This window comes from Chiloscyllium plagiosum, chromosome 31 (assembly GCF_004010195.1).
Source record: "Chiloscyllium plagiosum isolate BGI_BamShark_2017 chromosome 31, ASM401019v2, whole genome shotgun sequence".
Taxonomy (NCBI): Eukaryota; Metazoa; Chordata; class Chondrichthyes; order Orectolobiformes; family Hemiscylliidae; genus Chiloscyllium; species Chiloscyllium plagiosum.
Window position 1 is genome coordinate 38,852,275 of NC_057740.1, and position 13,262 is coordinate 38,865,536.

Consider the following 13,262-nt stretch of genomic DNA (forward strand, 5'->3'; position numbering starts at 1 on the left):
AGGTTCTGTATGGTCTGGGAGATGATGGTTTGGTGATGGGTGGTGGGGTCATGGTCGAGGGGGCGGTAGGAAGAGGTGTCTTCGAGTTGGCGTTTGGCTTCAGCGGTGTAGTGGTCAATGCGCCAGACTACCACTGCGCCCCTTTTATCCGCTGGCTTGATGGTGAGGTCGGGATTGGAGCAGAGGGATTGGAGGGCTGTGCGTTGTGAGGGTGAGAGGTTGGAGGGGTGCAGTATACTGAGGGAGTGGGTAAGTGCATGGACAGGTGCAGTATACTGAGGGAGTGGGTAAGTGCATGGACAGGTGCAGTATACTGAGGGAGTGGGTAAATGCACGGGCAGGTGCAGTGTACTGAGGGAGTGGGTAAATGCATGGACAGGTGCAGTATACTGAGGGAGTGGGTACATGCACGGGCAGGTGCAGTATACTGAGGGAGTGGGTACATGCACGGACAGGTGCAGTATACTGAGGGAGTGGGTAAATGCACGGGCATGTGCAGTATACTGAGGGTGTTGGTTAAAGCACAGGCAGTTGCTATATTATTTGAGTGCATCCAGTTTGGGAGCAAATGCAGGGAGGTTGGATATTACCTGAGTGGCTGTAAGTTGAGAGAGGTGTGCAGGAGTATGTGCTGAGGGACTCACTAAAGCTTTGGGCAGCTGCTGCCAGGGCATAGTGGGGAATGGCCACTGTTTGCGTTTTTCCTGTTGAAGGTAAATGGGGGTCTGTACAGTTATTGGACCCTCCCCCGCGCCTCAAATATATGTAAACATAATCCTGTACAAGTTAGAAATGCAGTGTTAAAACCGTCAGAATAATCAAACTCTGATAGTGAATTTTGAGAAGATTTGTAGCTCAGGTTGAGGTTCTGGTTGTAGGTTTGCTCACTGAGCTGGAAGGTTCATTTCCAGATGTTTCGTCACCCAATTAGTTAACATATTCAGTGGGCCTCATGCGAAGCCCTGTACATGATTCCTGCTTTCTATTTATATTTTTGGGCTTCTTTGGGTTGGTGTTGTAATTTCCTGTGGTGATGTCATTTCCTATGGTGATGTCATTTACTGTTCTTTTTCCCAGGGGATGGTAGATGGGGTCTACCTCGATGTGTTTGTTGATAGAGTTCCGGTTGGGATGCCATGCTTCTAGAAATTCTTGTGCTTGTCTCTGATTTTGTTTTGTGGCTAGTTGGTGTTCGTGTATCCTGGTGGCTACTCTGCATAGTTCCTCTGTGCTGCAGTGTGTGGTGGCTCGTTGAAATAATGTTCTGATGCAGCTTCGTTTGTGGGTGTTGGGATGATTGCTTCTGTAGTTCAATATTTGGTCTACAGCTATGAACTCGAAAGACCCTATACAGACACCAAGCAAAACTAACATCATTTACAAAATACCGTGCAAGAACTGTACAAACACTACATTGGACAAACAGGCAGAAAACTAGCCACCAGGATACATGAACACAACTAGCCACAAAAAGACATGACCCACTCTCACTAGTATCTTTACATACGGATGAGGAAGGACACACTTCGACTGGGACAACACATCCATCTTAGGACAAGCCAAACAGAGACACACGCGAGAATTCCTAGAAGCATGACATTCCAACCAGAACTCTATCAACAAACACATCGAGTTAGACCTCATCTACCACCCCTGGGAAAAAGAACAGGAAATGACATCACCGCAGGAAATGACAACACCAACCCAAAGAAACCCAAACGTATAAATAGAAAGCAGGGATCATGTACAGTGCTTCGCCTGAGGCCCACTGAAAATGTGACCTAGTATGGTGACAAAACGTCTGGAAATGAACCTTTCAGCTCAGTGAGCAAACTCTGATGTTTGCTTGTTTCTATATTTAAAGAACTCCTCTAGTGGCTATGTATGGATATAAAAATATTTTTTATGAATAAAGTATATTTTAACATAAAGAGAAAGGGAATGTGTAGTGGGACCTGGGTGTCCTTGATTGGTTTATCTGAGCTGCTCTTTCTACTCACAGATGATGCCGTTCATGGTGCTGGATATCTTTCAGAACTACCCTGGAGTTCCCGGATTGTTCCTTTCTGCTGCATTCAGTGGGACATTGAGGTACTGCAAGAATTTATGTTAAGCATCACAAGAGTTGGCTCTCCTGAACTTCATTGTGGGTGAAGTTGGCAGAGTGGGTACCTTTTGGCCAGAGCTATGAGAGGGTGATGGTGGACCTCCATCCTTACCTCTGCAGTTTTTTGTGGCGTTAGTGATCTGACGACAATCCAGACAATTCCTGGATATTCATTCCCGCTTTTTCAAGATTAGCTCAGGATTATTGTCCCCGTGATCTTGCTGTATTTGTCCATGTGAATAAAATCTGTGAGGGAATTAGCAACTCTCCCATCAATGGGTTAGAAAGATATCACCGCACTCAAATCCCACCCCAGGATTTGAGCTCGTAAGTGAAGCCACTGACCTTCCTGAGCTGGAAATTTGTTTCTCCTCCTTCAGTGTCATCGAGTCAATGTTCTGACACTCCATCCTGAATATCATTGCAGTTCAAGTAGGCAGCTCACTACTGCCACCTCATGGGCATTTACCGATGGGCAATAAATTCTTGCCTAGCCGACGATAACCACATCCTCAGAATGAATAAAATTAAAATCAAGGAGGTTCACATTCAATGATGTGCCGAGGGAGCACAACGTGACAGGAGATCAATAATATCTGTGGTTCCCTGGCCATTCAGGTGTACGTTAAAGATTCTGTGACAGTCTTTCAACAGGAAAACTGGGAGGACTCTCTGCATCCAGAGCAACACTTTCTTCCTCAAACTACCTTATTAATGTCAGATCAACGGATTGGCCTTTGCATTGTTTTCTATGGGATCTTGTTGTGTAGATATTGGCTGCTGTATTTACCTAAAAGAGTATCTACCTTTCACTAACTCAGGATTTGAGTTACCAAGCAGTTATTCAGAAAATGTTCAGTATTATTGAATGTTCAGAGATTGGGAAAGCTGTGCTAAAACTGTCAGGCTTTGTTCTTCTTGTGATATAATATTTCAACTGAAGCTCAGAAGCTGTTGTGTTAGGCAGTAAAAGGTAAAGTCCCCAAGGTCCCAGAGGAGCATAGGGCAGCCCTCTCATTATAGAGGGTGGGCTAGTGGTGGTTTAACCTGAGGGTCACCACACCTTCTGCGAGGGGAGGAGTTGAGAAGCAGAGTCCTCTGTGGTCACCTCAGCAGGAATTAGGCAGTAACACCCTGAGATGAAGGATGGTTTTGTCATTGTAGATTGAGGAATGCATGTTGACCAGGATGTCTTCTTGAACTTCTACTTGTGAATCTGAGGTTTAGTGTCCATCTGACAAGCAGTCAGGATCTCAGTTTAACATCTCAGCTGAATGGAATATCAGTGTGTTCTACTCTCGAAGCACATAGTTTCTGATGCCAGGGTCAGAGTGTTAGCAGTTATTTCACGTCAATGTGATTTGAGACCAGACCTTATAAAGCTATTTATCTTACAGCACAGTTTCAACCAGTATCAATGCTATGGCTGCATGCACTGTGGAGGACATCATCAAACCCAGGCTGAAAACATTGACTGAAAAGAAGCTGATTCTAATATCGAAAGGATTGTGTAAGTGTCTAGTCTGTACATTAATGACGTATCCAATCTGCAGGAGCCAAGATTGCACCAATCATTATTAGCAAAGACTAATTCTCCACCTTCCTTTACTGTGTCACAGTCTGTTGCTGAAGAACGCAAGAAGCCAGAGAAGGAACAGGCCAAGTTAACTCTTGACTGCACTTCGCTATTTAATATAATTATGTTGAATCTGCTGCCTCAACTCCACTTGCCTGCATTCTCTCTGTATCACTTCACTCTCTCGATTAATTTTTTCAAATTTGTTCATGGGAGATGGGTGCCACAGGCTGGGCCAGAACTTATTGGCCATCTGTAATTGCCCTTCAGAGGTGGGGCATTGCTGCAGGTAGACCCACAGGGCGGGTTAGCAGGGAGTTCCAGAACTTTGACCCAGCCACAATGAAGGAAGCTGATTTGTTCCATATCAGGATCACTCATGGTGCTGAGGAGAACTTACAGCTTGCACTGTTCCCATGTAACTGCTGCCCTTGTCCTTCGAGATGGTAGGAGTGGCAGGATTGGAAGGTTTGCTCGAAGGTGATGAGGGCTGCAGCTGCTATTGGGCATCAGTGTTGGGCTTGGCCTCACTACCCTGAGGAGCTCCTGCAGAGATGTCCTGGAGCTGAGGTGGCTGACTTCCAACAACTATAACCGTCTTCCAATATATCAAGTAACTAATGGAGAGCTTTCGCCCCCGATGCCCCTTGACTTCAGTTGTACTCGGGTTCCTTGCTACTGTAATCAGACAATCTGCTGTCTTGATGTAAAAGCTGCCACCTTGACCTTCCCCTCTGGAATCCAGCTCTTTATCCATGTTTGAACCAAGGCTGCAATGAGGCAGGAACTCAGTGGCCCTGGCAGAACCCAAACTGGGCGTTGGTCAACGGGTTAGATCAGGGAACAGTGTACATGGGTTTTACTCTACCTTAAATTCCATACTGTACCCGTCCTAGAGTGTTTAAGGAGGACAATGTATCTAACCCCATGCTGTCCCTGCCCTAGGAGTTTTGATGGAGAGAGCTTTACTTTCAGTTTAAATGAGTAGAGAAAGCTGTACTCTATATCTATTCATTTTAAAAGAGTAAAGGAAGCTTTACTTTCATAATAAAAGTGTAGAAGTAGCTATACTCTGTATCTAACCTCGTGCTGTCCTTGCCCTGAGAGTGTTCAATGGGGACAGTGTAGAGAGAGCTCCACTCTGTTTGTAACCCTGTGCTGTCCCTGCCCTGGGAGTGTTTGATGGGGACAGTGTAGAGGGAATTTCACTCTGTATCTAACCCTGTGCTGTCCTTGTCCTGGGAGTGTTTGATGGGGACAGTGTAGAGGGAGTTTCACTCTGTATCTAACCCTGTGCTGTCCCTGCCCTGGGAGTGTTTGATGGGGACAGTGTAGAGGGAATTTCACTCTGTATCTAACCCTGTGCTGTCCTTGTCGTGGGAGTGTTTGATGGGGTCAGTGTAGAGGGAGCTTTACTCTGTATCTAACCCCGTGCTGTCTCTTTGATGGGGAATATTTGATGGGGACAATACCCGATGGAGTGGAAACATGTCTTATATTGCAGTACAACTGCTTTCGTACTTTCAAGAGGGTCCAAAAGTATTCATAAATACTCACAACACACCGTTCCCTGGTAATTCGAGTTTCAGCTTCATACCCAGTAGAATGCAAGGCCACAAAATAAAACAAAGCCCTGAGGCTCTGTTCCAACCGAGTGCTACATTTCCACAGAGCAGTGAAAGTATTGACCAAAAGAGGTTGTACAGGATTTTGGTGAGGCCTCTTCTGGCGTACTAAGTTCAGCTCCGGTCGTCCAGTTGTAGGAAGGATATTATTAAACTGGAGAGGGTTCAGAAGAGATTTACCAGGATGTTGCCAGGAATAGAAGGTTTGAGTTATAAGGAGAGGCTGGGAGTTTTTTCACTGGAGCATAAGTAACTGAGGGGTGACCTTATGGAGGTTTATAAAATCATGAGGGATACAGACAAGGTGAATAGCTGGGGTATTTTCCCTAGGGTGGGGGAGTGCCAAAGTAGAGGGTATGTTTTTAAGATGAGAGGAGAAAGATTTAAAAAGGGCTTGAGGGGTAACTTTTTTATGTAGAGAGTGTTTCGCATGTAGCATGAACTGCCAGAGGCAGTGGTAGATGTGAGTACAGTTACACCCTTTAAAAGACATTTGGATAAGTATATGAATAGGAAAGGTTTGGAGGATTATGGGCCAAACACAGGCAGGTGAGATTAGATTAGATTCCCTAAAGTGTGGAAACAGGCCCTTCAGCCCAACAATTCCACATCAACCCTCCGAAGAGTAACCCACCCAGACCATTCCCCTACCTTATATTTACCCCTGACTATAGGCAACTTAGCATGGCCAATTCACCTGACCTGCACACCTTTGGACTGTGGGAGGAAACCGGAGCACCTGGAGGAAACCCACGCAGACACGGGGAGAACGTGCAAACTCCACACAGACAGTTGCCCAAGGCTGGAATCAAACCTGTGTCCCTGGCACTGTGAGGCAGCAGTGCTAACCACTGAACCACCTTGCTACCCCCAAAAGAAAAGGTGGGATAGGTTTAGTTGGGGATTTTTGTTGGCATGGACTAGTTGGAGTGAAGGGTCTGTTTCTGTGCTGCACGGCTCCATGACTGTAGAGCTGTGAGGAAGTCGAGGCACTGGAGAGGATGCAAAAATATTGAGAAAGATGAGACAGAAATGAGTGTCAGGAAGAGAGGCTTGTCTTCTTTTCTCTAGAAAAGAGAAGGCCAATGGGTAACCTAATAGAGACCATTAAAATTAGGAAGGGGTTTGATTGAGTAGAAATAGACAAGATGTCAACATTTATGGAAGACCAGCACCACATGCCAAAAATATAAAACAGTCACAAGTCATTTGAAAGAGGAACTTAGTAGAAATGGCTTCACCCAGAGGATTTCGAGAATACAGAATTTGTAACCGCAATGAGTGGTTTGGGGAAAGAAGAATATCATTGGCAGGCAGGTTTGTGGTGAGTGTAAACACTCATTTGGGCCAGTTGTGCTGTTAATCCTGCCCAGTGAGAGCTGGAGATTTAATTGGTTAATGCCAGGAGTACAGGCCATCAGCACAAGTGAAACAGATGATCAAGAGCTTCTTTGGATCCAAGAAATGTTATCTGAGGAATGTGGCTGGCCACGGTGAATAATACAATGTCATGTTGACATCCTTGAGGTTTTTTCAATGTTTATCCTGAAGGTCAGGGAGGGTCTTATCTCATTGGACATCTTCCCTCAGCTCATTCATCTCTCTCTGAATATGATGTTTGTTCAGTAAAGTCTATGATGAACGACGGGATGCCAGCACGGAGTTGGCTTCAATTTCAAATGACCTTCTCCACGACGGCAGTGCCCAGCATGTGAGTGCAAAGGTCAAGGTTCAATCATTTGCAGCCCAGGAGTGTTACCTGGCCTCCTTCTGAGACTGCAGATCATAGACATCAGTGACCAATGGATTCGATTCCCAACAAATTGGAAAATTTCCTTGATATATCCTGTCTATAAAAGTTAGGACGACTCCAATCCGAAACAAGGAGCATGTTCCCAGCCATCCACAGAGCGGGAATCGTCCATGTTATCAAGTGACCTGTACTCACTGCTAATCCAGCCATCAACACACTTTAAGACTAGTCAGTTAGAAACCTCACCAAATTTTGATGCAAGCATGAACTAGTACTCAGTTTTGGAGATGAGGTGAGTACGTCATGAAGGACTTTGAGAAAACATGAGAGTCCTGACCTTGATTAGGCCACTTATGGAATACACCATTCAATTCTGGTCTCCCTGTTATTGGAAAGATGCTGTTAAAGTTGAAAGGATGTGGAAAAAATTTACAAGGATGTTACCAGGGTTGGAGGGTTTGAGCTATAGAGAGATGTTGAATAGGCTGGGGCTATTTTCCTTGGAGCATCAGAGGCTGAGGGGTGACCTTATAGAGGTTTATAAAATCATGAGAGGCATGGATAGGATAAATAGACAAGGTCTTTCTCAGGGGTGGGGGAATCCAGAACTGGAGGGGAATACATTTAGGGTGAGAGGGGAAAGATTTAAGAGGGACCTAAGGGGCAACGTTTTCACGCAGAATGTGATATGTGTATGGAATGAGCTGTCAGAAGATGTGGTGGAGGCTGGTATAATTGCAACATTTAAAAGGCATCTGGATGGGTATATGAATAGGAAGGGTTTAGAGAGATAGGGGCCAAATGCTGCTAAATGGAACTAGATTAATTTAGGATATCTGGTCAGCATGGACGAGTTGGACCGAAGGGTCTGTTTCCACACTGTACATCTCTATGACTATGATTCTATAACTGGCCAGAAGTACTGACACCACACAGGCAAAGGCTACCTGCAACAATGGAGAGTGAACATCTCCTCTTCCCATTCAACTGTATTGCCATCATCAAATCACCCACCATCAACCTTATGAAGGTTACCATTTCTGCAAACCTTAAGTAGACCAATTAATTGAATATTGTGTTACTCAGTCGGTCAGAGACACAGGATTGTATCGCAAATAACTCACATACTGTCCTTATAAAGCTGTCCACAAGACATGAGCCTGCAATGATAGAAAACTCTCAGAATTACCTGGATAGGTGCAGCTCCAACAATACTCAACACATACAACATCTGGGACAAAGCAGCTGCTTGACTGACATGAGTCCATCACTCTCAACATTCACTCTGTCCACGACCAATGCACAGCAAAATCTCTCTGTCTCTCTTCTCTTTCCTGCTCCTGTTTAAAACTCATACTTTGACCAAGCTTTTCTTGATCCTGAGGTGGCTGAAGCTCAAGGTTTGGTCTGGCATTGCTCCTCTAAAGGATCTTGGGACTTGTTAGAACATGAAGGGCACTACATCAAGTAGGACAGTGTGATGGCTCAGTGGTTAGCACTGCTGCCTCACAGTGTCATGGACCTGGGTTTGATTCCACCCTCAGGTGACTGTCTGTGTGGAGTTTGCACATTCTTCTTGTGTCTGTGTGGGCCCACAGTCCAAAGATGTGCAGGTTAGGTGGATTGGCCATGCTAAATTGCCCATAGTGTCCAGGGGTGTGCGGGCTAGGTGGGTTAGCCATGAGAAATGCAGGACTGGGTCAGGGAAGGATGCTCTTCAGAGGGTTGGTATAGACTCAATGGGCAGAATGGCCTGCTTCAACACTGCAGGGATGCTTAAGCACAAGTTGTTGTTATTTGTGTTGTAATTGTTGTTCTTTGTTTTATACAGCCCTGTTGTATGGCTCTGCCTGCATTATTTTTGCCGCATTATCCTCCCTGCTTGGAGGAGGGGTCTTGCAGGTATGTTGACATCCGGGTGGGTCATGGCTTTGCTGCTGTTATCCAAGATGGGACAGTTTCGGATTTGGATGAAATAGGGAGTGCGCATTGTCAAGGACTGAATGGTTCTGCAGTCAGTGTAACCTCAGTTGCTGCAGTCTGTCCTGCTCAGGGAACTGGTGAATCAAGGGGCATTGTAATGGCTGGGTATTGAACTCATTCTTGAAGCATTTACAAGATCACCGGCATTTCTGGGTAATCCCTCAGTTTATGAGTGGGCAGACTGACGTAGCAGGGGTTATCAGTTTGGCCACATTTTTATCTACTTTCTTTTGATCCCATGGAAACAAACATCAAGCGAAATCTTTACCACGAATCCAATTTCATACCAAAATATCAGCATTCAAATTCAAAATGATCTGTCGGAGCAAATTCCTGCAGATGCTGGAATCAGTACTGAAAACAGCAAACGCTGGAGATCACAGCGTGTCGGGCAGCATCCGTAGAGAGAGAGCGAGCTAACGTTTCCAATCTAGATGGCTCTTCATCAGAGCTGAGGGGAAATATGGAGGGGGCAGCATTTATGCTATCATTGTAGGGGGTGGGGGCCGGACTGCTGGGGGGGTGAAAGGGTTTTGATAGTGCAACTTACATGATTAGACTGTGAGAATGGCAGAATGGTGTATCTAACTGCCAGACTGGAAAGGACAGATGGTCCCACTGGGGCTGGGATGGGAGGAAGGGAGAGAAATTCAGAATGATCTACCTGGTCTCTGGATGTAGTTTAATGTAAACTATTTAAATGTTACTCTAGGGTTCCTTCACAGTGATGAGTGTCATCAGTAATCCTTTGTTGGGAGCCTTCATCCTTGGCATATTTGTACCTCCTGCTAACACTGTGGTAAGTCCAGGCTGAGGGTATTTGACAAGGTGCCTTTCCTACATGCTCATACACCCAGTACAATCAACGTGTGGCCCTTGAGTCACTCACGGTCAGGGAACTTGAAGCAAGTCTAGATGGGATTCTGCCCCATTTTGTTCCTCCCTGCTTACCTTGCACATTACCAGAAACCTGAGCTTATTCAGAACTCTGTTGCCTCTAACCTACTCCATGCCACATTGTCTTCACCCATCACCCAGGTGCACACTGACCTACATTTCAACCTGCAATCTTACAATTCTCATCCTTATTGCCAAATCTCGCTATGGCCTTACCCCTCCTATGCTTGTGATCTCCTGCAGCCTGATAAAACTCTGAGATCTCCACACCTCCTTAATTCCTTTTGAACATCCACAATTTTCATTGGTGCGCCATTGGCTTTCAACTATCTCAATCTTTAACTCTGGAATGCCATGTCTATGCCTCTCAGTCTCCCAATTCCAGTCACTTCACTCACAGAGTGCTTCTTAAAACCTGCCTCTTTGAGGAATATTTTGTTCACCTGGCCTAGTATCTCTGTTTGTGGCTCAGTGTCAAGGTTTGTTTCATAAGGTGCAGAACATTAGGGTGATTCATGGCAACAGAAGAAAGAGTTCCCCTCTATCTCCCTTAATTATCTCAAATACATCAACTAGATCACCCTCTTATTGGATTGGCATCCACCCTGAGTTCGAACCCCTGCCACTACTCACCATGCCATATTGTGCAGCTAGATTGTTGAGGTAGAGTGCTGTTACCAATCCAGTTTTCTACAAATGTAACATCCATTATCTGGTGCAGCCAATACTCTTTTCTGCGTTGACTCTCAGCTCCTATCTAATTTTATTGGTCAGGAATGAGAGGGTGAATCTTAACAAGAAGAGACACTTGTTTGAAATAACCAGGTGGAGTTTTTTTGTATGACAGCAATTTGGTACAAGTTGCATTAACCAGTTCGACATTATTCCTCAAGATCATCAGTTACCAGAAGTGATGTATCTGCCTCCATCAGGATATCAGACACAACAAATCTGTTTTAGGTTAGATTAGTTTCCCTACAGTGTGGAAGCAGGCCTCTCGGCCCAACAAGTCCACACCGACCCTCCAAAGAGTGACCCATCCAGACCCATTTCACTCTGACTAATGCAACTAATATTATGGACAATTTAGCATGGCCAATTCACCTGACCCTGCACATCTTTGGATTGAGGGAGGAAACTGGAGCACCCGGTGGAAACCCACGCAAACACGGGGAGAATGTGCAAACTCCAGACAGATAGTTGCCTGAGGCTGGAATCGAACCTGGGACCCTGGTGCTGTGAGGCAGCAATGCTAACCACTGAGCCACCGTGCCACTCTGTTCTGCAAGTAATGACCATGTGACATCATCAGGTTGGGTGGAGCTTAACACAACTTCATCATTAACTCTTTCAGAACCCTTATACAACAGCCATATTAAGCTCGTGTGGAGGAATTGTTTTGAAAGTACATAGAACATAGAACATTACAGCGCAGTACAGGCTCTCGATGTTGCGCCGCCCTGTCGTACTAATTGAAGCCCATCCCACCTACACTATTCCATGTACTTCCATATGCCTGTCCAATGACAACTTAAACACACTTAAACTTGGTGAATCTACTCAGGTTGCAGGCAAAGCATTCCATACCCTTACTACTCTCTGAGTAAAGAAACTACCTCTGACAACTGTCTTATACCTATCTCCCCTCACTTTAAAGTTGTGTCCCCTCATGTTTGCCATCCCCATACTTGGAAAAAGGCTCTCCCTATCCACCCTATCTAACCCTCTGATTATCTTGTATGTCTCTATTAAGTCACCTCTCAACCTTCTTCTCTCTAATGAGAACAGCCTCAAGGCCCTCAGCCTTTCCTCGTAAGACATTCCTTCCATACCAGACAACATCCTAGTAAATCTCCTCTGCACCTTTTCAAAGCTTCCACATCCTTCTTATAATGTGGTGACCAGAACTGTACACAATACTCAAAGTGTGGCCGTACTAGAGCTTTGTACAGCTGCAGCATACCCTCCTGGTTCCTAAACTCAATCCCTCTATTAATAAAGGCCAAAACACTGTATGCCTTCTTAACAACCCTGTCAATCTGGGTGGCAGCTTTCAAGGATCTGTGTACATGGACACTGAGATCTCTCTGCTCATCTACACTCCCAAGAATCTTACCATTAGCCCAGTACTTTGTATTCTGGTTACTCCATCCAAAGTGTATCACCTCACACTTGTCCACATTAAAATCCATTTGCCACCTCTCAGCCCAGCTCTGCAGCTTATCTATGTCTCTCTGTAACCTACAACATCCTTCGTCACTATCCACAACTCCACCGACCTTAGTGTCGTCTGCAAATTTACTAACTCACCCTTCTAAGCCCTCATCCAGGTCATTTATAAAAATGACGAACAGCAGTGGACCCAACACCAACCCTTGCGGTACGCCTCTAGTAACTGGACACTAAGATGAACATGTCCCATCAACTACAACCCTCTGTTTTCTTTCAGCAAGCCAGTTACTGATCCAAACTGCAATGTCTCCCACAATCCCATTCCTCCGCATTTTGTATAAAAGCCTACTGTGGGGAACCTTGTCGAATGCCTTGCTGAAATCCATATACACCACATCAACCGGTTTACTCTCATCTACCTGTTTGGTCACTTTGTCAAAAAAGTCAATAAGATTCGTTAGGCACGACCTCCCCTTCACAAAACCGTGCTGACTGTCCCTGATCAGATTATTCTTTTCGAGATGATTATAAATCCTATCTCTTATCACCTTTTCCAATACTTTGCCAACAACTGAAGTGAGACTCACTGGTCTGTAATTACCAGTGTTGTCTCTAGATTAGATTAGATTACTTACAGTGTGGAAACAGGCCCTTCGGCCCAACAAGTCCACACCGACCCGCCGAAGCGCACCCACCCAGACCCATTCACCCACATTTACCCCTGCACCTTTTGTGGGCGGCACGGTGGCACAGTGGTTAGCACTGCTGCCTCGCAGCGCCAGAGACCCGGGTTCAATTCCCGCCTCAGGCGACTGACTGTGTGGAGTTTGCACGTTCTCCCCGTGTCTGCGTGGGTTTCCTCCGGGTGCTCCGGTTTCCTCCCACAGTCCAAAGATGTGCAGGTCAGGTGAATTGGCCATGCTAAATTGCCCGTAGTGTTAGGTAAGGGGTAAATGTAGGGGTATGGGTGGGTTGCGCTTCGGCGGGGCGGTGTGGACTTTTTGGGCCGATGGGCCTGTTTCCACACTGTAAGTAATCTAATCTAATCTAAAAAAACCTAACACTACGGGCAATTTAGCATGGCCAATTCACCTAACCTGCACATTTTTGGACTGTGGGAGGAAACCGGAGCACCCGGAGGAAACCCAC

General features: G+C 45.6%; 1 protein-coding gene across 3 annotated transcripts in view; it reads left to right on the forward strand.

Moving 5' to 3' along the window:
* slc5a5 (solute carrier family 5 member 5) overlaps positions 1-13,262 on the forward strand; it is a 52,873-nt gene that overhangs the window by 31,821 nt on the left and 7,790 nt on the right. For all 3 annotated transcript variants that reach the window (XM_043721428.1, XM_043721427.1, XM_043721429.1), the window contains 4 exons: positions 2,003-2,091; positions 3,505-3,617; positions 8,893-8,963; positions 9,757-9,843. In XM_043721428.1, coding sequence (XP_043577363.1) covers positions 2,003-2,091; positions 3,505-3,617; positions 8,893-8,963; positions 9,757-9,843 — 360 coding nt within the window. The remainder of the gene's footprint in view (positions 1-2,002; positions 2,092-3,504; positions 3,618-8,892; positions 8,964-9,756; positions 9,844-13,262) is intronic.